A 27578-nucleotide genomic window follows, 5' to 3' on the forward strand; every position below is an offset into this window, starting at 1 on the left:
TATCATGCTTTGCATGTCTTTATTACATCTATTATATCAATTTCTTTACTCAAGTGACTTACATTACATTCGTTAAAAACAGAGCTTCATAATTGACATTTGTATTCAATTTTTGATTTCTTGGTACTGTATTCTTGCCAGCAAAACCGTGTTGGTTTTTATGATGTGTACAGAATCAACACTTGATGACATACTGTATCTTTGCTCTGAATACATTGTGATATGCTGGTCATTGTCTAATAAATTTCATGGTACTAAACAAAAGGAATTCAGACTGATGTGTTGATGTCAGTATCTTAAAAGGGATGGTACATACAGTATTGGTGGAGATGAGGATCGGGCTTTAAACTTTTTTGCAAGATACATGTACAAAGAAAACACTTATGAAATAGTACAGTGCATACCATTTTAAGAGGAGTTAAAAGTTTATTTGGTGAAAATCGGGTTTGGAATGACTGAAACATCCAAAAACAAAGTAAAACAAAGTGATAGTAATAAAAGGTGGGTCCAACACTTTAATAGGATCGCTCAGTTTTAGACATCTCAGCCATTTCAAATCCAATTTTCATCACATAAACGTATACTTCCCAATGGAATAACATGCTCTTTCCTATTTCATAAGAGGTTTCTCATTATCTCACCAAAAATGTTAGAAATCCGAGTTACGTCTCAAATAAAACAATGCGATCCCTTTAAAAGAAAAGAATGTAGTCTACAGAAGTTGTATGTGTAAGTTTTCAGTGGAGACAATGTATACTGTATACCTAATTACCTTGCACTAATGATGGTACAGCTGCAGAATTTTACATACATTTATTAAGAGGTCACATCTCCTCATACAAGTCAGGATACATGACATTGTATTCGTTTATTTGTTTATTTGTTTGTTTGTTTGTTTATTTGTTCATTTGTTTGTTTGTTTGTTTGTTCGTTTGTTTTACCCTGATTTACTGAGAAACCCAATATGGCAAGATAATTTGAATAGTGTTCTGGTCTTCGTTCTGTGTCAAATTGCAAAACAAGCAGAGTAAAAAGTTGATAAGAGAGAAAGTCTTAATGCTGCCTCACAATAAAAAAAAAAAAAATTGTTGCCCAAAACTCACAAGGGTTAGATTAGATTTAATCTTTCAACGGGATTGTACGTCCATTCCGATCACACAAAATATGCATAATATTTGTACATCATCACATTCATGGCTATAGACATTCAATAACCTGTTGTTCCCACTCTGACATGGACATTACGCCTATTCAAAGGCTTGTTTCAGTCCATGGACAGATTTTTCACTTTTTAACTACAGCTTTGATTAACACCAGTCATCTTATTTGTTGATGCTATTATTCTGCATAAAAACAACAACAATAACAACAAAAATTGCATGATGGAAGGCCTCATTGCACAGGTCAATTATTTTTCACCTTTTTGAAATCGAATAGAATTGACATTGAACTTAGCATTCAGAAGTTACTCAGAAATAGGGATGGGGAATCGGTCACCCCAGATTATCAGTCAGATTATTTCATTCTTATTTCTCAATAAAATCTTAAATGGTATGAATTCATGAACATTTTGCTTGCTGATGTTAACAGACTAATCTCGGCATTTGTTCTCTTCATTTCAGTTTACAGTATTTACTCATTTTGTCCTGATAGAATGCTTGATTCAAATACCTAATCAATTTGAAGAAAAAAAAAATTCATGTTTAAAATGTCAACATATAGATGCATGATTTCTGTAAATCCACTGTAAAAGAGGAACAATGCATGATAATGCACCTCCCTAGTGCCTTCCACTATATCTACAGTCTTCATCAAAATGATTACTACAGTAAACCTCGCATGAGTCGAAGCTCTCGGGACTGACAAAAATGCGTCGACTTAAGTGAAATTCGACTCTCGCGAGAGTCGATTTTTTTCGACTCACAGTTATGTACATGTATTATAGTACATTTGCATGCATGTGTGTGTGTGTGTGTGCGTGCGTGTGTGTGTTTGCATTCAAATTTGTCTGTTCTTGAAGATAATGTTCTTGTTTTGTTCTAAATTGAACATGGAATTTGTATCAATACTAGTAGTTAAACGTAGTTCTGAGAATGTCTGCGCTAATGTGGCAATGTGCATGTGCTTTGTCTATGATGCAACATAGGTAGCCATCTCTGTCAACCTACCCTGAGACAAACACTCTCCCAGGCCCATCCCACCTCCATTGAACAAAACTATACAGCCAGCCGGGCACGCACAAACAAGCTCCGCCCACTTGGCCTGTCACTGAAATATTAAAGCAGCGATTGGTTGACCAAGGAGTTCTGGCTTGACATGGATAAAGTATGGATGTGCTGTGTGTATGGATAAAGTATATGGAGCGATGTGCTGTGTGTATACATGTATACATGTGTATGCATTCGACATGCGTGCAGAGCGGTACGGTGAGTGTGCATGCTTACCTGCAGCAGGCCAGGGACGGGGTTCTGCGACATGCCGATTTTTTTTTTTTTTTTTTTTTTTTTTGTTCTCCTCTAAATGTAATGAGAATGCCAGACAAATCTTCTTCGGCTCAAGTGATGTAAACTACGTGTATTTTGTACAAAAGGGACTGAATGTTTTACTTCGACACAGCCGAAATTCGACTCTCGTACTTCGGCTTATCCAAATATTTCTTAGAGAAAATACATAGGGAAAATCGGGACTTTTTATTTTGCTTCGAGTTAAGTGATTTTCGACTCACTCGACGTCGACTTATCCGAGGTTTACTGTACTTTGAAATGTTTGGTCAGTCAAGAATAAGTTACCACAACTTACAGTTAACGTCCCAAGATGTCTCACGCACATCATTCCTCCACACAAGAAGGAACAGCAAGTACTCTCTTCATCGGTGTACTTTATACAAGTTGTATCCGTTTCCATGCTCCCACGTTTTTTTCAAAGCAGTTTAGAATCAAGTACTTTGCATGTCACACCTACGCCTCTGCATCACTGTCTAATTCAGCCAGTACAAATGTATTTGCACTGGCCTACGTGCAGTCTTCTTTTTCTGTTTTAGTATCACTCAGGTTGCTTTTTCCACCATAGAACATGCTGTCTTTCCACTTGTTTCTTCACCTTTCCCTTTCTGTGTTCTGTCTTTAGTCCTGCCTTCGGTATCATGATCATTCCTCCATCAACTTTGCGATATCTTCCTCAAACAGGAGTGGGTTCCTCTTCATTAACGTCTCTCTCCTCTTTAATAGTTCTCCGCCTGTCCCAGGCATCGCCATCCCTATCTTCGCCATCATCTGTAGTGGCTCTCTGTTTATATTCATATCTGTCCCTATTTCTGTCCCGGTTCCGGTCCCTCTCTCTGTCCCTATACCTATCTCTGTCTCTATCTCTGTCCCTTGAGCGATCATTGTCCCTGTCTCTAAACCGTTCTTTGTCACTACCTCCATTATCTTTTTCCCGCTCCCCACCTTGTTCCTTGTCCCTATACCTGTCTCTGTCCCTATCCCTGTCTCTATCCCTGTCCCTAACTCTATCTCTGTCCCTATGACTGTCCCTGTTCCTACCCCTGTCTCCGTCCCGATCCCTATCTCTGTTCCTATACTTGTCCCTATCTCTCCTCCCATCTTTGTTCCTGTCCCTATCTCTGTCCCGATCCCTATCTCTATTTCTATCCCTATTACTGTCTCTGTACCTGTCTCTCTCCCGGTCCCTGTCTCCGTCCCCATACTTGTCCCTATCCCTGTCCCTGTTGTCCCGCTCCTGGTTCCCATCATCCTGCCTGGCTGGTATGCAGATTGGTTTCCTGAAAGGCCTGTCCCTTCCGCCGAATCTCAGCTGTCCTGATTCTTTTTTGCCACCAAACCCGCCACCTATCACCACAGAGAGTAAGAGAACACAGGTACAAAATAATATGTGTACATCCAGAGACAAGCAAACAAACAAGATAGCAAATCGTCATAGCATGATGCACACATATTCACCTCACATAAACAGGGCAAAACGTAGACACATATAGACATCGCAGACAAGCCTCCATCCTTAACACTTTTTTTCTTCAATAAAATCACAATCTTTGATCAAGAATATGTTCAGCAAACAAGACAATACAGTACAATCCCACTATAACGAACACAGTTATAACGAAATTTCGGTTACAAGGAAGTGAAAATTCAGGATGCAACATTATCCACTCTATGTATTTCAATTGCTTATTTGTTCAGATATTAAAAAAATTTCCATAAAATGAAAGAAAACTGCCTGTCCCGAGGACTTCTTTATCATGGGAGTCCACTATTAGCAAACACATGGGTTGAAATTAAAGGTGAAAATAGTGCTTGTCATTCATATCATTTATCTGTATCAAACTTGAACATATTTGAGCTAAGTTGCAAGACTGATGAGAAAGCAGGATTGATTTCATGTGTAAATTAAAAGCCATAACTCATTAAAAAAATCTTTCTAGGAAACAGAGATTATCTTCAAGTGAGACATCTTTCTTCTGACCTAGTCGTCGTGGGATCCAGCCAGGCAGCGTTCTCTGACACTCCCAGTCCACGAAGACGATGTGCTCCTCGATGACGCTTTGGTCCGCTTCCTGCCGTGCCCGGCGTGCCGACCTCTCGTCCTCGAACTCGACGAAGCCGTACTGCCTGGAGAAGCCCGTTACCAGGTCGCGCACGACCTTGACGGATCGCACCTCACCATACTTGGAGAAAGTCTGGGAAGGAAGCAGTTACATTGAGTGTGAATGCACTTGTGCTTTTTTCAGCTATTTACAGCCAAAATCTTTTTTAAAGTCTTCAAAGAAAAAAACTATTGACGTTGTGCAAGGAGAAGTTACACTAGTAATCACAGATTTAAATACAGTGGAACCTTGCTATAATAAGGAGGTTTGGGCATACCAACATACTTGATTATTAAACACAATAATTTTACAGGTTTCATTCCTTTCATATTTTCTTTCCCTGATATTACGACAAATTCAACATCACAGGGAGATTTCAGTGGTCCTAAGCAGTTAAAACAAGGTTCCCAGCCTCCTCAGTACAGTTCTGGTTGAGGTGAGGATTTAGCTTTTAACGTTTTGTGAGATATTCAGAAACCACTCTATGAAACATCTTGTCAAAGAGCATGCAATTCTAAGAGGTATCAAAAGTTTATTGGATGATAATTGGTTTTGAAATAGCTGAGATATCCAAAAACATGGTGAAACAAAGAGATCCTAATAAAAGGCGTGGCCTGTCGCCTTTAATTATTATCACTTTTTTGGATATCTCAGCCATTTGAAAACCAATTTTCATCAAATAAATGTTGAATCCTTCTTAAAATTACATGCTCTTTCATATTTCATAAGAGGTTTCTCATTATCTCACTTAGGAATGTTATAAACCTGAATCCCCACCTCAACCAGTACTGTACAGTCCCTTTAACCCATTGAGGACTACTTAATTTTGCTACAACGCGCATTTCCCATACACACCTGCCCGAGTATACTCAGGATTCGTCCTCAACGGGTTAAATCACCATTCTGTCAGTTTGAGAACAACATTAATCGCACAAGTCTACTCTGGAAAGCACATCACTCACTGCATTTTGAAAACTTATGATTACACACGGCTGCACACTAACCCATTTTTTCTACAAGTCCGACCTGTCTGTCTGACCAGTAGGTACCCAGTTTTTCCATTTTTACTGGTCCATTCCTGAAAAACTTACTGGTCCAACAGTGATTTTTACTGGTCGTGGGACTGTCAGACCAGTGCCAGTGTTCAGCGTTGTGTTTGCTGCACAAGGATATAAAGTGGGATTTTGTTTGTTTGTTCTTTGTTTTGTTTTGTTTTTTTTTTTTAGGTAGAAGGCTTCAATGAATTCAGTCAATACGTCTTAACCAGAATCTGTTTCTGAACAGATTTCATCTTGGTGGCTGCTTCATGTATACTGTAAAAGTGGATATTTTCCAGCAAATAATTTTTCGCCGCTCGGCCAGGCAAGAAGAGTTTCACATGTTTTTAAGTCCGTGAAATCGAGACAGACAGGCAGTAGAAATATTCGCGTGCTAGTTTCTGGTTGCGCGAAATGAGCCAAAATTTCCACTTTTACAGTACCTACTACAATTGTTTTTCACCCACTTAACAGGTCTCTGAGGCATTCATAAAATTAATATTTAATACACATGGCTTTGTGACAAGTTAAATATTACTTACCTTCTTCAGTGTTTTCTCAGTGGTTTCTGGGTTAAGTCTGGCCACAAACAGAGTGAGGGAAGGGTCAGATTCCAATGATGTGTTTGGAAAGTAATTTGCCTGTTGGAAATATAATGTTAAGTCAAAATTTTCAGAGAAACAATTTTCAAAGCCAATGAAAATAATGATGGTAAAAAATAGCAATGATTGTGATTATGACCAAAACAGATACACATGTATTACAAATGATTTGTATAAAGAGCAATAATTGTCATTATTATCGATCATCACCATCATATTATTATCATTATAATCCTAATAATAACATTCGTCATTAATCATCAGCATGATGGCAATAATCATGACATGGTTGCAAATGGTCTTAATAACAAGTGATTACAAACGGTAAATGATATTACTTGAGAACTTTTACATTAATATCATGTTTAGAACACTGACCACATATGAAACACATGAATGCCTTTTTAAAAAGCAAAAACCTTGCAAATTTAAATATGAGCACTTAAGAATAACAGACCAAACATACAGGCAGCCAACACATGAGGATTGTGTGAGCATCTGTTTTTTACCGTCTTATTGCCTACAAGAAACACTGATCAACTTACCTTCATAGCTCTCTCCACAGCTCTGTCATGTGGTCTGGTATCAGTCCCGTCTATAGACCCTGCTGTTAGTGGGAGGTAGACCCGTGCTATCGGCTGCCACGTGTCCATGTTTCCCTTTAACTTTTCTACAAATTCAGGGGGAAACACTACTGAAACTTATAAATACCCGGTACTAGTTTGGCCTGCCATGGTGTAAACATACAGGTACAGTGGACTCCCGTTAAATATAACGAAGTCCTCGGGACTGGCAATTTTCTTTCGGTATATCAAAATTTCATTATAACTGAACAAATAAACAATAGAAAAGAGAGATAATGCCGAGGCCTGAATTTTTACTTCGTTGTAACCAGACTTTCGTTATAACCGTGTTCGTTATAACGGGAGTGCACTGTGTTCTTCGACAAGATCTTACAGTGATATATTACGAGTACAAAGTTTGTGCCAGCACAGTACTCAATCTTCACCAATGTCTACAAATGGGTGCTGGGATTCAAATCAGAGTCCTCAATCTAGGGTTCTACAACTTGGAAGATAATACCGGTACTCTTTAACTTGTATGCATTACTAGACTACTTTCACATTTTTGTTTTATTTCCCACAATACTAATCGAGCAAGATTTCTAGACATTCAATTGGATTTTCGCCCTGCCTGGGTAATGTGCTAGGCCCTCTGAAGCCGAGTAAATTACTCAACGTTCTGGTTATAAACTAAGTTACATTGTATGAATGGGCGGAGTGGCATACGACAAATTATCTTCGATCATGTGAGGCCGAGCAAGATTCAAAAGACGTTTGAAAACTAGAGAAACTGGATTCCTGGGTTGGCTATTAAGTGAGTGCATTCATGAGTGGGTCCCAGCTGAATGCATCATTCATGGTAACTATACACAGCCCAGTCGCTGTACGTACTGTGTAGGTACGTCGCGACACAGCGTACTTAAAGCGTCTGGTAGGGCTACATTCATGGGTACTTTTTCCACCCTAAAACTTAAAAGCCACCTAAATTCAATCAAAATTATTATCAATTTTTAAACTTTAATAGATACATTTTTTTCTCACTGATTTTTTTTTCTTCTATTTTCATTTTCTCTTTCAGCAGAGGTGCATGTACATGCACTGAAGTTAGACTCTAGAGGCCTAAATTAATTTAATTAGCCCCCTACCCCCTATATGGAAACCTAGGATTGCCCCAAAGTATCTTACATTACAGTTATGGCTGGTGACAGAGCTTCTGACTATCTGACTTCTGCTATACAGTCAGTAAAACACACATTCGGATGCCAGGGCCACTCAGCTCCGTCCACGTCCACCAGCTCCAGCATGCCGCCAGCAGCATACTCGTGAAATAGGCCCCACCAGTAACCACTGCGTGTCCGTACAAATACTACGGCGGCTCGCCTGTTTATACTCGTGAATTCAGACCCACCGTGTGGCGTTCATCGGTAGGTAAGCACGGCGGTGGGGCTTTCTTCCACAGTATAATACTCGTGAATGCGGCCCCACCAAACGGCGTTTACGCGAGATGCATACGGCGGTGGGGCCGATTTCCACAGCATAGCATCTTTCGTCCTCCCTTTCTCCCGTTTTTTTCTTTGGTCTTCTACTTTTTATTCTCGGAAGGACTCCCTGAAGTCCCTTGACTAATTTAAATACAACCCTACCGCTACCTAACCCTAAACCCTAACCCTAACCTAACCTTGCTTGCTAACGCACGGGTGCACGCGCACTGCGGTGGGGCCTATTTCACGATTTTGCCCAGCCAGCTAGCTAGCCAGCCAATAGCCAACCGGGCGCGACCGGCCAGCCTGCCCAGCGCAGCGGCTACACGCAGCAAGGCTGGTCTCCCTGGACCTTCTTGCTGCAATTCTGCTGTGTTGTTTGCACGCAACAGCGGTCAAAATTATGTGTTCTACGACGGCTTGCTCGAGACTACACAGCCAGCCTCTCCTGTGAGAGCAAAGAAGAAATAATACCAGATCATACTTACCTCTTTTATTCTCGACCCGTCACCTTTGAGGCTTTGGACAAACTAACGTTCAAGCGCATAAAGCTAAGCCAAAAGCGCTAGCACTGCGCATAAACATGCAGCTCAGCTGCAGGGATTCTCCCTTTTCGTTTGGCTAGCTTGGGTCAAAGGTCATATAATCAGTTTCCACAGTAATGACAGACGCCGAAATCGGCGGTAAGTAGAATCGACATTCGTTTCATGAACTTGCGTCATACATTTTCACTTCTTCCTCTCTTTGTAGATCTAACAATCAGATCCATTTCTAGTCCATGTACGCAAGTAAGTAGACTAGAAAACGTGATTTTGCTGCCCACAATTCATACTAATCTTAGGAAGTTTTGATACGGCTGGCACTGCAGCAGCAGCAGCTGCAGTTGAGGCCTGGCGACGAACACTGTTTCTGCCCTCTGCGGCGCGGCGGGGCGGCGCAGCGGACTGACTGAGTTTGAGCTGCGCCTAAAGTTATTGGTACGCCACTGATTTACGGCCTATGGCCGCCACTGCCTCGCACTCACAGTTCCAATTCCACACACTGCACTAGCTGCTAAAACAGGAAACGTGAACTTGTAAAGGCGCCTAAATAACGTTTAGCTAATAGCGACTAACATTAACTGAACAGACCTCTACCAAGGGTGGGGGCAAGGGGGGGGGGGGGAGGCATATTTCATGAAGCATTTTGTCCAACAACTTTGTTGAATATTTGCTGTCAGCCAATCACCTGCAAGGATTAGCTTTGCCTTTATCGTTGTCTATTTTAAACGTTAGGTAGACTTCTAGGGGTCTAGACACTATTTAAAGTGAAAAGGTATGGAGAGGACTCAGAATCTAGGGCAGGGGTCTATGCAATTAAATTTAGGTGGCAGGCAAATATGTTAGCATGTCTTGTACTAAAAAGTATTCTAATTTCTGCTAGGCCCTACTGCAACATCTATTTAATAGAATAGAGGCTATAATCCACGAAGAAGATTGATCCGCCCCCCATTAGATCTAGTGTATCGCTATTTCTAGTTGTGTACCATTTAAACTAGTGTGAGGGCGAGAGGCTTTCAATGATCATCCCTGTGTAGGCCTACATCAAATCCACCAGACCATGATCCAGACGGACCAGAGGTGTGAATGGTCGTATAGACTCTACACCTCATCCCATTCTTTTCTAAAACGGTTACAGGTTATGTCTTTGAATGCCCTCCCAGACGATGTTTTAATGACCTCCTCTGTCAATGCCTTTCATCGGATCCTGCTGACGAAAGGCAGCATGAGTGCAGTGCCAATTAGTTTCAATTTAGAATATGGTACGGTAGGTGATTATTAGTCACCCCTTGTAAATTATTGGCACATTGTATGATGCACCCTAATCTATCCCTTTGGTTTTGACACACACTAACACTACAATGTATGTTACCAACTTCTGCAAGAATCTTTATAAGGTTGGAGCCTGGAGGAAGCAGACGACCACCAAGAATTACCTAAGAAGACAAGTAGACCCTACATACTTTAACAATGATCAGGCAATTGGATCCTGTGAAATAATATCAAGTACTATAAAGTAGACATCACCACTTTTTTATGAATGTTGGCATCAGTAGTTTTTTAAATTTGCTTAATACATGTAGACATCTAGTAGGAGTCTACACCCAATCTAAATCTTGTGATTAGATCTCTACTTCTTTGTAAATGTATATGATTATAATATAAACAACAAAGTAACTGGCGCCCATAGCCATAATCAAATCCATCACTTTAGTCTAGAACTTATATCGATAGTAGCCTACATTTTGCAACATGTCCGATGTGAATATTAGACTGTCAACTCGTTTTGTTCAGGTCAACTTTAACGATGGAGAAGTCAACAACTCCGGTCGAAGCCGACACGACTGCAGTTTCCTCGGGCCCTGGTGGAGATGCCACTCTGTCAGACAAAATCAGCGATGGAAAGGGAGAGAGAGAAGATGGAGAGGGACAGACAGAAGGATCAGAAGGAGGAATAACAAAGGGAGAACCAGAGAACACTGTGACGGGGAGTGGTGATGGGGCAGAAGGAAATCCACCGTCTGGAAAGGAGAAAGAAGAGACTGGAGACGAGACTAAGGATGATAAAGAAGGTGATAGATCTCTATAGATTTCCAAACATATTAAAGGGATCGATGGTTTTGGTTGAGGTGGGGCTTAAAGGGATGGTATAGTTTCGGTTGAGATCCACGAGGCTTGAGGTTTCCAACATTTTTTGGATGATTATTTTTTTGAGATAGTTTCTAGAAACCTCTTATGAAATAAGACAGAGGACTGAGTATATAATTTTTAGAGAAAGTCAAAGTTTATTTGATGAAAATTGGTTTTGAATGGCTTACATATATCCAAAAAAAGGGAGGTCTTGTAAAAGGTGGGATCGTACTGACCACTGTGTTTTACTTTGATTTTGGATGTATCCATTTCAACACCGACTTTCATCAAATAAACTTTGAATTCCTCTTTAGAATTGTATGCTCTTTCACATTTTTATTCACAAGTCGTCTTTATCTCGCAAAAAGTGAAAATCTGAATATCCTATCTCAACCAAAACTATGCTATCCCTTTAACCTTTGCTTGTTTTGTTTACCAGTGGCACATGCATGTACACTGGAATTCTGTCTTTTCCAAAGGACACAGATATCTATAGGGAATATAGTCACAGATGAATGCAATGAATACAGAGTATGTAATTCTTCTAAATCCATGATATATGTTGCCATGGCCTTCTCCTTGGACACACACAAACTGTAGTACACCTGCGTCAAGTTTGGATTTATTACTAAATGTTGATATGAGACAAATTGTAGTACACCTACGTCAAGTTTGGATTTATTACTGAATGTTGATATGAAAAAGCTTGACAAGTTGTAAAGCTTAGTAGAGCCTCTGGGCCCTGCTGCATAAAAAAGATATAATCAAACATATTAAAGTTAGAAAATCAAAGAGAAGTCGGTTATCAGCCAATTAGAATTGAGTATTTAGGGAGTTATGTGTGATGTTCTGACTTATGTTTGATCTCAATTTTGTGCAACAGGGCCTGTTGGGCACATAAAATGATTAAATATTTGTATGTTGCACCATAGTGCAGTGGACTCCAAACGATTCAAGGTAATCAGTATTGTGTGATATCAGTGTATGGAGAGTGACAAAACACACAAAAAAAGCAATCGCTTATACAGTAGTTAATAAACCATCATGACATTTCCCAAAGTTGTAAGAAATGGGAACCAGTTAATTTGTTTGTCTTGATAGCTTCCTCATGGCACATAAAATTTATGTGATGTCCTCCACACAGGTGCGCTGCAGAGTTTGCTAGACTCCGACCTTAACGCTCTCTCGCGATTGGAGCGGTCCAAGCTCTACGAGGAGGGCGTCAGACTGAAGATAGAGGGTCAGACGGAGGGCGCCCTCAAGTGTCTGCTGGGAGCCATCACAGGCCTGTCGGAGAGTAACACGTTTCACAGCCTCCCGCAGTGTCTTCACAGCATAGCCGACATTTACTTCGACAAGAAGGAATGTATCCTTTTAATATCCCTTTGTGGGCTTCGAGTGGCAATTGACACCAAAAACTCCTTGTCATTGTGCGCACTGTCCAAAGTCCCTGGCACAGATAAGGCAAACAAACCCTTCAAGGTTATTTTTGCTCATGCTTAGACCCTGTGTTTCCTCATTTTCTTCTTCTTCTTTAAGATACTTTCATCATTCAATTCCACATGAGGCAAGTGATGGTAACTTTTATGGGTTTTGTAAAGTGTCCTTACGTTCCATGTCACATGCAATGACGCATTGATTTGTTAGTCATTGTCTTCCTAGCACTTTAGCAACAACATTATGAATCGACTGTAGGTATGGTAGTAGGTATTATTCCCTTATTTATGGGATGACTTGTTTCCAGGCATTATTTGCTGTGCATGTCAGCAAGAATCATCAAGAATCTTGCATTCTTACAAGATGTAAGAGATGGATTAGAATTTAATTAATAAGAAACATCTGTGTTGGTCTGTGAGGAAAATAAGGTGCTGACATGTTTCAAACTTATTCTAGAAGTCCAAATGTGATCGTGCTCAATTATGAGGTATTTCAATCCTAACCTTTACAAGCAGAGGTATTTCCTTGATGATTTTTTTTTTTCCAATCAGATGAGAAGGCAGTTTACTTCATTCAGGCAGAGAAGATGTACTATGAGACAGCACTAATTGACATTGTGAATGTGCAGAAACCAGCTGAGGAAGGTAAATTAGGACTCATATTTATTTGATCACTATTTTCTTTTCTTTTTTTCTTTGTTGCATATGATTTGATTTTCACATTGATTTGGTCTTTGTGTAGTCTTCAATGTGCCCACAAGCCCTGTAACGAGCTCATTGTGTCTACTTGAAGAAATTTCATGTATATTTCTTGCAATTTTGATATCCAGTGCACCAAGAATTTCCATTGTATACAATAAAGTTAATCAATGATTCAACCAATCGCAATTACTGCATTCACATTGTGGGCTAGCTAACTATGACAGTCAGCTTGGGCCATTTTGATTGTTGAACTATTCCCACCCTTTTCACAAGATGTCTTGTGGTAAGGAACACTGATGATGACTCCAAACAAGCTAATTATGAGAGCAGTCAAATGGTCTCTAGCGCATGAAGTTTATATCCTTTTAGAACCCTTTATCATTGGAGCTATTCACCTTGAAAAAAAAAATGAATAAATATTGTGAACCTAGCCAGTGTATTAATTCCAAATGCATGTCAAGTTGTTTGAGGCCTTTTTAGCATTGGAGATTATTTACCAGTTAAGGATAAGCCGATTTTGCTATAACACACATTTTCCATAGACACCTGCCTAAGTATATTCAGGACTAGCCTCAATGGGTTAAACCAGCCGATTATGAACCTATTGATTCTAAAAGCATGGATGTTAACATCTTTAGCCTTTCTTATAATGATAACAGTCTCCCATACAGATGACGAGGAAGTCAATGAGGGAGGTGAAAGAGAAATCAAAGAATCTGACGAAGTGCCTGTGGAGGAGCCTACCAAAGATGACCTTTCACCTGATGCCAAAAAGGGTCAAGAGTTCGAGAACCTGGCCAGACTGTGCCTCAAAGAAGGAAAGTGGGTATTTTCTTCTTTTTCTTTTATATGTGAACTTTGTAGAGATGGAGCCATGCATTCCTTGAATCAAGTCTGTTTATTAGTTCCATCAAATTCCGTGTAAATTTTGTCTATTAGCAGAAGATCATGAGACATGTGTTTCACTAAAATTAAAAATTGAACAAGCTGCAAACAGGTTTGTGTTTGTGTGTATTTTCTTTGAAGATGTAACATATCGTCAAATAAATCAGTATAGAATACAAAATGTGTGATTTAACATTACAACCAAGTCCCATGTTAATATCTTTTAAATATTTTGTATGCATGTTTCATTCCTTTACTATTCAATGCTTTCTTTTTCAAAATATCATAACATGAATATCATATCTTACTCGCAACACACATACTCACACAAGCACAGAACTATACACAAGCTAATATACCTACAGACACCATGAGAATGCACACACGCAAGCTTGCTTCAATTATTGTCATGACTGATTTGTATGAGCATATTGAATGATGTACACATGATCTTTTTTTCTCTTGTCTCTTGTCTCTTTGCTAGGTTACAGCTGGCATTGGAGTACTGTGGCAAGGTTGGTCCTGGTCAAGATAATATTTGTTTTACTGTGTACATTTCATGCCATTTTATCATATTTTGCAAGACGAATAGTTTCCACAATTTGGGCTTGTGAGACATCTTCCTTGAGTAGCTTAATTCGCAACCAACAACCACAATGATGAAGTGAAATAGACATATTGTCATTCTCTTTTTTAAAGTACAGTGGACTCCCGTTATAACGAAGTCCTCGGGACCGGCAGTTTTCTTTCGTTATAACAAAATTTTGTTATAACCGAAGGAATAAACAATAAAAATACATAGAGTTGATAATGTTGCGGCCCTAAATTTTATTTCGTTGTAACCGGAATTTCGTTATAACCGTGTTCGTTATAACGGGAGTGCACTGTAATTTCTTGTCCTGTCACTCAGTATTTCATGTAAAGCACTTTATAGTATATAGTCCCAAGGATAGATTGACAATGTACATGCTATAGTTGTGATATCCTACTTAGGTAACTCCACCACCACTTTATACAACACTTATTTGGAATGTAACTATCCGATTGGTCGATTGCCCATCACGTGACATTTAGTGAAACGTTCCATTGCACGCTCTGGCTGTCTCAGAAGTGCAATTTTGGTTTGACTGAAACGTTCCATTGCACACACTCTGATGTCACGATAAACAAACATGCGCCACGCGCACTCAACAATTACAAGCACGCTTACAAGCGCGTACTTTTGTCACTCATTTTTGTAAACAACTTCGTTTCGCATACGTACGTACGTAAACATCTGTATACACGGTGACTGCGATTGTGAGGCTACTCATTCGTCTTTCACGGAAAATGGTTGCCATTTCTGTGCTAAATTCCAGAATCTGTGAGTACCAAATCTGTTGACGTTCATGAGTGCAATGGAAGCAGATTTTGCACTCGGTGAAAGATGAGGCGCACTATTCAACTGGGCTTCGCCTCGTTGAATAGAGCGCCTCTATCTTTCACCTCATGCGAAATCTTGTACCATTGCACTCGTGACCATTCACTATTTGTATAATATTCTACGAATTTGAGTAAGCTTTGGGATTGTGATGCTTACCTCTGTTGCACTGTTTTCTTCCCTCTCTATCTCTCTGTCTGCTTATTGGTATCTGTATATACCTCTCCATCTGTCGATATACAATTTTATATTTCTCCTCTCTCTGTATCAATCTGTCTTTTTGTCTGTGTATTTATCTTTCTCGCTTTCTCTCTTCTTATCTATCTTTACTGTCTTCATCCATCTATCTGTCCCATCTGTCAATCTGTCTGTCTGTATGTATGTCTGTTTATCTGTCTGTATGTCTGTCCTTTGTCATCTCTCTGTCTTTCTGTCTATCCTTTGTCTCTTCCCACCCCATTCCGTGACAGGCTACCAAGATGTACCAAGCTGAGTTGGGGGAGGATCATCCCGTTACCGTAGCAGCACTCGATCTCTTCACAGTCATCTATGCAGATGTGGGCAAGAAGCTTTACTCATGTAGGAGAAGAAAAAAAAAAGTTGAGTGATGATGTACCTCCCATGTTTGATTGTTAAGTAATGGGGTATTTTAGAGTGAAGTTACGTATCAACTGCAATGCCAGTGTAGATTATAATTTGTGCAAATTGGATCCCAACAAACAATTAAATAACCATAGCTTTAAAGCTGAGAGAAAATCTGCAATCACATTTTGACAGCTTTTGGTTTGTTTTCCCCAAATTTGCTCATTTCCCCTTCGTACTCCAAACTTAAATATGATGTGCACCCACACAAAAGCAAAGATGTTTGTAAGTGGGGCTTTGTGTAGAATGCTCCCTCTTGAGGCAGTTAAATATTATTGTAAGCTGCCATTATAATCAGGAGGCAGAAAAACCTTCATGAATATTTTACAGTTTAGATTCTGCCATCTCTGGATGAGGAAGACTACAACACTGCGTGATGTCACAGTAGGACAACTGAACAAAAATTCCTAACTTTTTAACGGATTGTCGGATTTTTCTCAAACTTTCATCGATGTGTTCGAGTCAGTTTGCCGCATTTACTCAATCCACATGATTTGAGTTTCATTCCCCTGGGTACTAAAATCTCTGCACGGGAAGGAACTATGCAAACCTTCTTTTCTGATGACTACCTGACCATGCATTCTACAATCTCTTCTTTTCCCCTTCTTCCCCCATAAAAACAAAACAAAAAAAAAACAAACAAACAAACAAAACAAAAAACAAAACATCAGATGCCATGGAGAAATTTGAGAAAGAGGAGGAGGCCTTAAAAGCAGAGAGATCTGATGACAGCGGCCTGGGAGAAGGACAAAGAGTCATGGAACTCAGGCATAGGTGAGATGAGTCCTTGTTAATTTAAGGGATGGTATAGTTTTCATTGAGATGGGGTTTTAGGTTTCCAACTTTTTTTGTGTGTGTGAAATAATGAGAAACCGCTTTAGGAAATATGAAAGAACATGAAATTCTAAGAGGGATTCAAAGTTTATTTGGTGAAAATTGGTTTTGAAATGGCTGAGGTATCCTGAAACAAATTGATCCTAATTCATTACAATTGCTTTAATTTTATACTTTGTTTTTGGATATCTCAACCATTTCAAAACCGATTTCCATCGAATAAACTTTGAATTCCTCGTAGAATTGTATGCTTTGTAACATTTCATACGTGTATGTGGTTGCTAATCTTGCGTAAAGTTTAAAGCTCAATCCTCATCTCAGCCAATACTATACAGTGCACTCCCGTTATAATGAACAGGGTTATAACAAATTTCCGGTTACAACAAAGTAAGAATTCAGGCCGCAAGATTATCCTCTCTATGTATTCTTATTGTTTATTTGTTTGGTTATTATGAAATTTCGATACAATGAAAGAAAACTGCCGGTCCCGAGGACTTCGTTATAACGAGAGTCCACTGTACCATCCCTGTATAAAGTGTTGTGAACATTAAATGTGGTCACTGTAAGACCAGGAATTTTGCGCATGCATGAACCTTTTGCAAATTTCCCGAGGAACGAAAATTCGGAAAAGAAAAATGCGCAACAAAGTATCTTTCTGCACGAACACCATGCACTGAATACCAGTGGTGATTCGCAAATGTTTCATGCTGTGATAAAGGCCGTCGGCTCCAATTCGCAAAAGTTTCATGCCACAAATATTTCTAGTTTTGCAGTATATATTGTCCTGGTCTGGAAATTTGTGGGAATTTTGTGCACTGCTAGACTTAAATGTACGATGTAGCATCAAAATAAGAATATACAAACAATTATAGGAGAGTTATTGAAATATGTATGAGAATGTTATCCTCCACAAGATAATAAAGAAGTGAAGTCAGCTGAAATCAACATGGCATGGAAAATTAATTGCCCAGAAGTTTTCATGTTTAAAGCATTATTTTCCCCATTATGTATTGCTGAATATTTAGTCTGTAATACTTTCTTCACTCAATATAAACATGTGGTTTTGAAATAAGTTTGATGCATGAAAATTGATGTAGAAGTTTTCACAATCTGTAACCAAATAACAGATATTATGTTTCAAATATGTCTTTAAGCATGCACTAGTAATTAATTTTCTGTTTTCATGTGAAAAGTTTGGCAGCCCTGGCTTTTGTTATCATATGTATCTTTTTGTTTGTGGTCCTTGTAGACAAAATGATGGGGAAGATGCCCCGTCACAAGAGCAAGCAACTCACCGAGGGGAGCTGGAACCGACCCCAGCAGAGGAGCGTGGTGAGCGAAAAGTTTTCAGATACTGTCAAAGTGGAAATTTTCGCGGTGTTGAAATTAGATGTCTCTCTTCAGAAACTAGCGCAAAAATAAAAGCATGTAAAGGTATTTGCTTGCCATGTGTTTCAGTACTTGACGTCTTTTTTCTGCAGAATTAAAAACACCGCTACCTCTACCTACCTTTATCTTCTGGTTAAAACAAAAGAAATGACAAGAAAACATGAGGGGGATGCATGGACCCCCCCTTTCTCTGATTGTAAAGGCACCTCCCCTCTAAAGAATTTGTGGATCTGCCCGTGTAATGTACTTCTGTACCTATACTGGTAATGATGTGGACATTATGGACAATAATGTTCATCCATTCAACCACCTGTTGGGGATCACTTTAGTCGGATAAGTAGACATGATCCATGTCATTCCATTTGACCTTCTTTGGGTCTGGACCTAATAAGGAGCTTGATTAATGTGGGTGCTGTTTTGCAGTGTTACCACAGTTTCAAGAATCTGAAAATATCATGATCTTACAATTGATAAAACTACCAATGTCTTCAATAAATGAAGCTATGAAGTACTTAGAAGAGATCATTTTTTAAGACTTCACTTAAAAAGAAATTAATATCTGTGAGTGATCAGAAAAAACAATTAATGTTGTTGTATGATGTCATAGCTCTCAAATTGGCTTGCACAGATGAAAGCATTATTGTAGTAGATCAAGTCAAAACAATCAGGATAGTGAAAACTTAAGATTCAAAGATTCCATTGATAGCTTTTGCCATTCTGTTCATCCTACCTTACTCCACCCATTAAGGTCAACATAAACATGAGCATATCTGCACTTTAGCATGTATTATAAATTACAATGATCTTTCATGACCTTTGACCCTGCTTGTCACATGACAGATGACTGGGTCATGACCTGTCTCCTGATGCTCATCTTCTTCTTGGTCACCGTCTTCATCGCCGTCCTCGTCTCCACGGTCTACTGCTACAACAACAGCCGCAGCAACTACTGCGCACAGACCCGCGGCGACATCAACTATTGGTACATGTACCTGAGGCACGTCATACACGACTTCAGAAAGAGCTTCTCCCCATCTCGGTAGCCAACAGGAATTTGAGTATGTGGGACTGTTACACATGAGTTGACCGCTGACAGCTGTGCCCAAATTCCCAGTGATATCAACTTGCACTACACGCATACATGCATGTGAGACACTTCATTCGTCTTTTTCTGGAATAGCTTCTACTGGATGGATTTCTTTGTGTGTAAACACATACACTAGTCTATGAAGTTTGCACATTTTTACCATTGTCTTCTCAATTTCTGTGACTATATGCCGTCCACTTTTGTAAATTGTGATTCATTGTTTGCGTTCATTATCATTCGTCTGTTTGTTAGTAGTGTACATGTACAGCAATTTGATTCGTAAGTTTTGTGTGGAGTGCATATTTGCCATTCTGAAATAATCAACTGAGGGAGATTTTAGCTATAAATTGCTATGATTTTAATCTATAGTATTTGTGTTGTTGGTTTTTTTTTCAGACAGACTACTATATACGCCAGGTATTTTGTGAGTTTTTACTTTCACAAATTTTGTGAGTAGGGTACATGCTATTCGTGAATTTAAAAACATGAAAATATCAACTCTGACCTCAACATGAATGTACGTGCATGCATACATTTCTCTTTTCGGTACTGTACTCCACAATCGCGAATTCAACCACTCGCAACATTGTCAGAAAGTCCCTATTTGCAAAAAATCAGACTCAATGAATATATTATGGCATATGCAGTATCTGCTTCATTTTGTTTGTGTGTGTGGATTGAATGTTAGAGTGTTCCATGCTGTATTCAAGATCCCAGAATTCTTGGGATATTTTTGTGTGTGTAGTGTATGAAGAGCTAAAACATTAGGGGAAATAGAGTTTACTTAGATATGATCTGATTTTGCAATATAAAATCATCCATATTTTGGATGTACAATGCATGCATGGGCATGAGACTGCAAGTGAAGTGACCATGCACAAAATAATGTCAAATTAAGTCTTGTTTGTAACAATTTTCATGCTTTAAAGATTTTCCATTGTCATAAATGCTCTTTCTCTCTGCTTTTATGCAGCCCAGTAATATCCTTGGCACCCTTCTCACTGATACTTTTATACCCTGTTTACACTGCTAGAGGGTTTCAGAGCCTCCCCGCGAGGAGGTATGAAAGCCTGCTCTGAAAAAGCAGCCTCTCGTTTGTTTATACTGCTTGCCAAAAGCAGACCCTAGCAGGCCCTAGCAGGCCCTAGCAGGCCCAACTGGCTCCTTCCCTCTGATACATGGCGCAGGCTTTTGCATGAAAGTGTGCAAGAAGAAAGGCTTTCTTCAGTGGGGATTGGTCGAGACGGCTGGGTTGTTTACGAAAGCAGGCAATGACCTTCAGCAATTACCTCCGGGTCGGCCAAAAAGCAGCTTCTCGAACCCCCTACCATTCATCCTGCAGCAAAGGCTGCTGTAGCACCCTCCGAAACCAGTTCCTGTAGGTGGTTTCAGAACCTGACCTGATCGGATCTCCTTTTCTGAATTCTGTCTGTTTATACTGAGCTGAAAGGCTGCTCGAGGCTGCTACAGGAGGCTTCATGAACCCCCTTTTTACTAAGTACAAACGGGGTATTAGTCTTGTACTATTCACAAAAGTATGCACTTTATCATTGCCCCAAAGCTTGTACACAATTTTGCTTGAACGAGAAAAGTGTGTCTCAGAGGTACCCTATAGTGGCATGCTCCACTAGCACAAGACTGACTCCTCCCTAAACCACACCAAACCATGTCACTTGGTACAGTTTAGATTGCTCTGATTCACTGTGGCATGATTTACTCTAACCAGGGACAGGACGCCCTCTTAAGTTCATGTTGTCTTTCACTCTAAAGACGATTTTTCACCTGCCCAGGCAGAACAACCTCTCTACTTCTTTTGATTGCATGGTGCCATTTACACGTTGTTGGTTGAACAAATAAGAAAGAAATCTCTGTAAATATGTATACATTGATTTTATATGAATAGATATTATGTAATTCATAGCAATTTCAGGATGTGATTTATTATTGAAGAACACTTGTAAATAAATTTGAAGAAATTCTTGAATCAAAGTATCTATGAGTATAAACATTGACCTCAAAATGTTATGTGTTCTACAGAGCTGCCAGGACTGGAATTAACGTAATGGTAGGGGGTAGAAATATTTCAAGTTGTAGAATGGGATATTACTTGAACATTCTGTGGTTGAAGTAGTGGGTAGTACATTGTAGTAGTGTTTGTGGTGATGAGGGCAATAGTGTTGGAATTAGGGTTGGTGGTCAGGAAGTTGTGGTAGTACATGACTTTGTAGTATGATTGTGGTACAGGTAGTACAGGAGACTCGCATCATAACAAAGTCTACAGGACTGGCAGTTTTTTTCAGAGTGGGGGAACAAAATTTTGTTATAGCCGAACATCAAATGAAGAGTTTATTTGCAAAAACCGATAAGACCATATTTGCCAAACGGAGATACAGGGTATTTGTGATTAAAGGTAAAGAAAAATAAAGAAAATAATAAATTTTTTGCTTCTTTTGACCATAACTTCAAAAATGTACCTTTATATGTAGTGACCAATATATCATCTAAAAGGTATTACAGTATTTTGTACTTTATGACAGAGACCGTACTTCAAAATCTTCAAAAATGGACTTATCAGTTATTGCAAACAAATTCTTCTAATATATGTGACCCACTACAACAAAAGGATCCTAAAGTCGCTGACGACTGAGCCGAGAAAATCGAGTTTGAATTCACATCATCAAAATTGGTCAAAACAATGGGATTTCTATTTTTGGCATAATTTTGTAGTTTAATGTTTTTATCATCGGCCGAAATTTCAAAGCTAACTAATCAAAGGAAAGGCTACAAATCAGCGTTTTTCTTGGCCCATTATTTTCCAACTTTCAACGTAACAGAAACGTGTCCGAAGATTTGGATTTAGCGCCGCAGCTAAACTCCGCCCCTAGCAACGAGGGAGGGATCTTATTGGTCAGTGCGTGGCATCCTGCTTATTGATTGGTCGTGCGTAGACCGCTGGTGCTAAGCTTGAATGAACATCACGGAGGTCGCTAGGAGCATGTCTTCTATTGTCAAGTGGTGAAAATTGTCTCGCCTCCCCTTGATCATGATACCATCGGAAGGAAAAAACTTTGAAGGTGTTTTTCTCGAAACTCTGATTAATTCCTCAACCACTTGACATGCGCTAAATGAAATCGATATCTCTGCAACCGAGTACTTGTTTGACTTGTGCTAGACAGACCTTATATGAAACAAGGAAAAGTAGAAATTACACGGTGCGTAATATATGTCCCCGCCGGAAGTAGCATTTTGTAGCAAAATGTGCAATATAGGTAAAAAATCAAGGTCAAAGGTCAAAGAAGTCACAGGTCAAAATTCTGTGTAAAAGTTTTGAAGCCCTCACCTAGTGCCATCACATAAAGCAAACGGAATCGAAATCGGGTTAGAAATGGCGAAGGAGTAGCATTTTGTAGCCAATGTACAATACAGGTCAAAAATCAAGGTCAAAGGTAAAAGAAGGCAAAGGTCAAAATTCTGTGTAAAGTTTTGAAGCCCTCACCTAGTGCCATCACATAAAGCAAAGGGAATCGAAATCGGGTTAGAAATGGCGAAGGAGTAGCATTTTGTAGCCAATGTACAATACAGGTCAAAAATCAAGCTCAAAGGTCAAAGAAGGCAAAGGTCAAAATTCTGTGTAGAAGTTTTGAAGCCCTCACCTAGTGCCATCACATAAAGCAAACGGAATCGAAATCGGGTTAGAAATGGCGAAGGAGTAGCATTTTGTAGCAAAATGTACAATATAGGTCAAAAATCAAGGTCAAAGGTCAAAGAAGGCAAAGGTCATAATTCTGTGTAGAAGTTTTGAAGCCCTCACCTAGTGCCATCACATAAAGCAAACAGAATCAAAATCGGGTTAGAAATGGCGAAGGAGTAGCATTTTGTAGCAAAATGTACAATATAGGTCAAAAATCGAGGTCAAAGGTCAAAGAAGTCAAAGGTCAAAATTCTGTGTAGAAGTTTTGAAGCCCTCACCTAATGCCATCACATAAAACAAACGGAATCGAAATCGGGTTAGACATGGCGAAGGAGTAGCATTTTGTAGCAAAATGTACAATATAGGTCAAAAATCAAGGTCAAAGGTCAAAGAAGTCAAAGGTCAAAATTCTGTGTAGAAATTTTGAAGCCCCCACCTAGTGCCATCACATAAAGCAAACGGAATCAAAATCGGGTTAGAAATGGCGAAGGAGTAGCATTTTGTTGCAAAATGTACAATATAGGTCAAAGGTCAAGGTCAAAGGTCACAACTGAAATTCTGTGTAGAAGTTTCAAAGCTCCCATGTAGTGCTATCATATAAAGCAAACAGAATCAAAATTGGCTCATAAATGACAGAGAAGTAGCAAATTTAACATTTTGATCACACACGGACGCACACACGGACGGACGCACGGACAGACGGACGCACGGACACACACACGTACGGAGCCCGTTTCATAGTCCCCTGCTCGAACTCGTTCGGCGGGGACAATTAAAGTAGAAGAGTTATGGGATAATGTCATGCCATTTTCAGAAAATTGTCCTCCCCTGACTTTCGGATCCTTTTGTTGTAGCGGGTAACATATAAAGATATGTAGATAATAATTTTTCAGACCTTAATTTTTACTTTCTAGAAACAAAATTCTGTTATAACCATGTTCGTAAAAACTGCAGCACACTATAGCAGTGGTAGTGTTGGTACATGCTGTATTAGTGGTGTGTGGTGGTTGTTGTGATAGCTATCCACGTGTTGGCTTCGGTGGAGGTAATGTCATGTGATTACATTGGTGGATAGCAGCATTCCCGTAAGACGAAAGCAATTTCGAAGATGCCGATACGGGGACTATACTGAACTTAAAGTATGGTGAACGAGACATCAAAATCAAGAAAATCATATTAAAAAAGGTGTCAAGGCAGAGGGAAATGTCTCCTAAAACAGATAATTAATGTGCCTTATTAAAAGATATTCGCGCCACTAAGAAATCGCGAGTTAAAACTGACTGATTTGCTTCACCGATATTAGCCCCGGAACAGATGTCTTTTTCGAGCCCTAAAATATGACGTCACGAAATGAACAAAACCCTTTACGAGTGCAGCGGGACATCGAGGCCCCCATTCATAAAGCACGTATTTCTTGGTGGGCGGATGCAGTGTCTGGCCCGTCTTTAGTCGCCTCTGCTTTCTCGGCTGAGACATTAAAACGTCCAAATTTCCCTTATAGTGTATGGAAAGACTTTGAGTTTGACATCGAGAGTGAATTGAGTGATGACAGTGACAATGACACTGATAGTGACAGTGACAGTGGCAAAGTCGGAGCGGTAGAAGAAGCGATTGAGAGGCGACGGATATGGATGACCGCCGAGAACACAACTCGTTTGGGACATACATGGAAACGGGCACACTGCCTCTCCATATGTATGCCCCAAACGAACCACGTCCGCAACGGCCCTCCATAGACGGAGCCCACTGTGTGGATGGAGTGGTAGCACAGCGCACATTTCATGACATCAAAATTTTGGTCAACAAAATTTCGCCGTCAGATCAGGTTCTGGTGGTCTGAAAAGAGTCTTAAAACACCATCTCTCTATCATTCTGGAGACGTTTTTACCTTCTGAAAGTTAATTATTCATATTCCTAGAGAATCAAGCTTTCCAGGAATGTATATATCACCTTGTTTATGAATATCCTCCTTTTTTTCTCGTTCACCATACTTTAAATATAAAACACACACACACACTCACACACATTAAGTATAACAACTTTAAACATTATGCCTCCAGCGACTCTTTGTTGCACAGGCATGACAAAAGATTATGTAACAGTGCACACCAAAAACTGACATAACATACACGTAGGCACTATTAGAATGCAAGTCTTGCTCTTTACAATTGAACAAAAACATTTTATTCTTTTCTAACTGACATGCTGTTATTAACAGCTCTCATACTTACAATAACGAAGACTCACACAAGTTCATGACGTTGAAGTGATCAATATTACGAGCTTTCATTTCTAACCTGAAATCACAGAAAGTAATATCATTACTAACTCATTTTCTCTTTTCTTCTTTTTTTTTTCTTTTTTTTTTTTTGACATTTAATCCAACATGCTGGACATTTTTCTATAGACCTTTTAATGTCTTTACCTTTTCAACACATGTGCCACACAAGGCTGCAAATGGTCATCATATTACACAACAAAATGTGTGATATTCCAAAAAATATTTGGGGAATACACTTGTGTGTTGCATACACCTCAACAGGAGAATGCAATTGCTAATTCAGAAAGGCCTTTACATTCTCGTTGACAGGACATGATGATTAAATTTACTATTAAATTTGCCAGGGAGAATCCAGTAGAATTAGGGAGAATTGGCAGCCTTGGTGCCACATATAGCTGATCATATTCCCGAAGCCAAACTCCCACGCAAAGGGAAAATCTCAAAGGTTGGCTTGTCGTGACCTGAGACTTGCACTTACACGTACATGTACCTCTCTTCATTCCGATTGGCAAATCGGCAGGGTTGGAAAAAGCGTGGTAGCACTAATCGAGCACAGGGATGTAGAACTCCGAATCATAATCTTCAGCATTTTCCTCATCTTTATAAAATCGGGATGGCTATATTCACTTCATTGGAAGCTGTAACTTTTATGTGGGCTAGTTTTAACTGTATACGAGTCTCTTTTTAACAAGACTTCTTTCAAATAAAAAAATTATCATCGTCCTAACTATCTCAATATAACAGGTTTGCCAGTATTCCGTTTCATTTCTAACCCTAAACAGATTACTTACATCTACCCTTCTTATTCTGCTCGACAATAAATAAAACATATGAACACCTTTGCACTGCTCCACCAGGAGAAACAGACTCGGCCCGAGTGCATCAACTTCAAACCTTTTCTCTCCTGCCTGGGGCTGCACAGACTATTGAAGGAAATCTTGAAATCTAGGGACAGTCAAACCTGTCTACAACAACCACTCAAGGGAAACACAAACTTTGGTCATTACAGACAGGTGGTTGTTGGAGACAGGTTTGACATGGCAACTTTTGGGATAGACAATCTTAATGTCTAATATTATTATATGGATACCACAATACTACATATTCATACATCTACTGTATAAGCCAAATATTTTGCGAGGTTTTTATTTTCGCGAATTTTGCGAGTCAGGTGCTATTCGCGAAATTAAAGACAGGCAAAAATATTGACTCTGATCCCGATGTGAATGTGACGTACGGCGTGTACAATTCTCCGTTCAGAACAGGACTCCAGGATCGCGAATTCAACCACTCGCGAAATCGTCAGGAATTCTCGATTCGCGAAAATTTAGACTCGCAAAATATATGGCGTATACAGTATATCAAGTAATTTGTGTTTCTAATAGATAATTACCCTACCCCATCAAACGATCGCTTCTTGGCTATCAAAGACCTTCTGTGGCGGAGACTTTGGACAGTGTGTAAAACAGTCTGGAGTTTCCTGTACCAATCAGCACGCAAAGCTTACAAAGGGTTAATAGCTGCAAACAAGTTTCAGCTACAGCACCTCTCTGATTCAACAGCCACAAATGCTATCGTAAACCGGTCACTCTGCCACTGACCATTGCTTGGTGGTCACTGTGCATACTTGTCAGTTGTCCAGCAGCAACCAAATCTGTGGCCGCTGGTTGCACGAGGCCAGTGGTCGTTATACACAGGTTCTTAACTACACATTTCCACAGTGGAGGATTTTTTTTTTTTTTTTTTGTGATTGCTACACACCAGCAGGTAATCATTACAGACAGGTGGCTTCTACAATGTATAGCAGGTTTAACCATATTTGCTCGTCGCTTGGTTTTCTAATTAAATCAAATTTGCTTTTAAGCATATTGGGAAAATTATCTACACATGCTTCCACAGTACAACATTAACTCCTGATGGAAATTGACAAATTTTCACAGTGGTAACCCTGGTGGGGATACACCAGGACTGGTGTATGCTCCGACATCGTCCACTATATTTGAGAGTGACCGTTGAGGCCTTTTGTCTGTACATGAAGATGTCTCTCTTCCCGTGCATTCAAAATGTTTCAATCTTGGACTATGAAAGTCTTCTAAGAGGGCCGACCGGGATGGGTTGAGGGAAATGCATCTCACTGCTCGTAGTCTGGATTCTTCTTCAGGATGACGAAACCCTCCATGATGGGTGTGGCAGGTAGGTCTAAGATTGGGAAACTTGTGTCAAGGAAAAGCTTTGGTTAGGATTTACACTACAGAA

At 39.6% G+C, this 27578-nt stretch overlaps 3 protein-coding genes across 3 annotated transcripts in view; 1 reads left to right on the forward strand and 2 right to left on the reverse strand.

The window, feature by feature from the left end:
• Positions 1-8824, reverse strand: LOC140226213 (U11/U12 small nuclear ribonucleoprotein 35 kDa protein-like). Its single transcript, XM_072306702.1, has 5 exons — positions 8775-8824; positions 6788-6912; positions 6183-6281; positions 4483-4696; positions 1-3848 (listed from the first exon to the last, which is right to left on the reverse strand). The coding sequence occupies exons 2-5, from the start codon at positions 6893-6895 to the stop codon at positions 3178-3180; spliced, it is 1092 nt and encodes a 363-aa protein (XP_072162803.1). The 5' UTR covers positions 6896-6912; positions 8775-8824; the 3' UTR covers positions 1-3177.
• Positions 8825-8929: 105 nt separating this feature from the next.
• On the forward strand, positions 8930-21326 carry LOC140226214 (uncharacterized). The gene is made up of 10 exons (XM_072306703.1): positions 8930-8969; positions 10620-10897; positions 12100-12321; positions 12944-13036; positions 13753-13915; positions 14463-14493; positions 15869-15977; positions 16712-16814; positions 18124-18206; positions 19104-21326. Exons 2-10 carry the CDS (start codon positions 10633-10635, stop codon positions 19304-19306), a joined length of 1272 nt encoding a protein of 423 aa, XP_072162804.1. The 5' UTR covers positions 8930-8969; positions 10620-10632; the 3' UTR covers positions 19307-21326.
• Positions 21327-25196: 3870 nt separating this feature from the next.
• The window catches only part of LOC140226539 (26S proteasome non-ATPase regulatory subunit 2-like), a 57954-nt gene continuing 55572 nt past the window's right edge, over positions 25197-27578 (reverse strand). The window contains exon 20 of the mRNA XM_072306989.1: positions 25197-27521. Within this exon, the coding sequence (XP_072163090.1) occupies positions 27454-27521 (68 nt within the window). The 3' untranslated portion in view covers positions 25197-27453. The remainder of the gene's footprint in view (positions 27522-27578) is intronic.

This window comes from Diadema setosum, chromosome 3, assembly GCF_964275005.1.
Source record: "Diadema setosum chromosome 3, eeDiaSeto1, whole genome shotgun sequence".
Taxonomy (NCBI): Eukaryota; Metazoa; Echinodermata; class Echinoidea; order Diadematoida; family Diadematidae; genus Diadema; species Diadema setosum.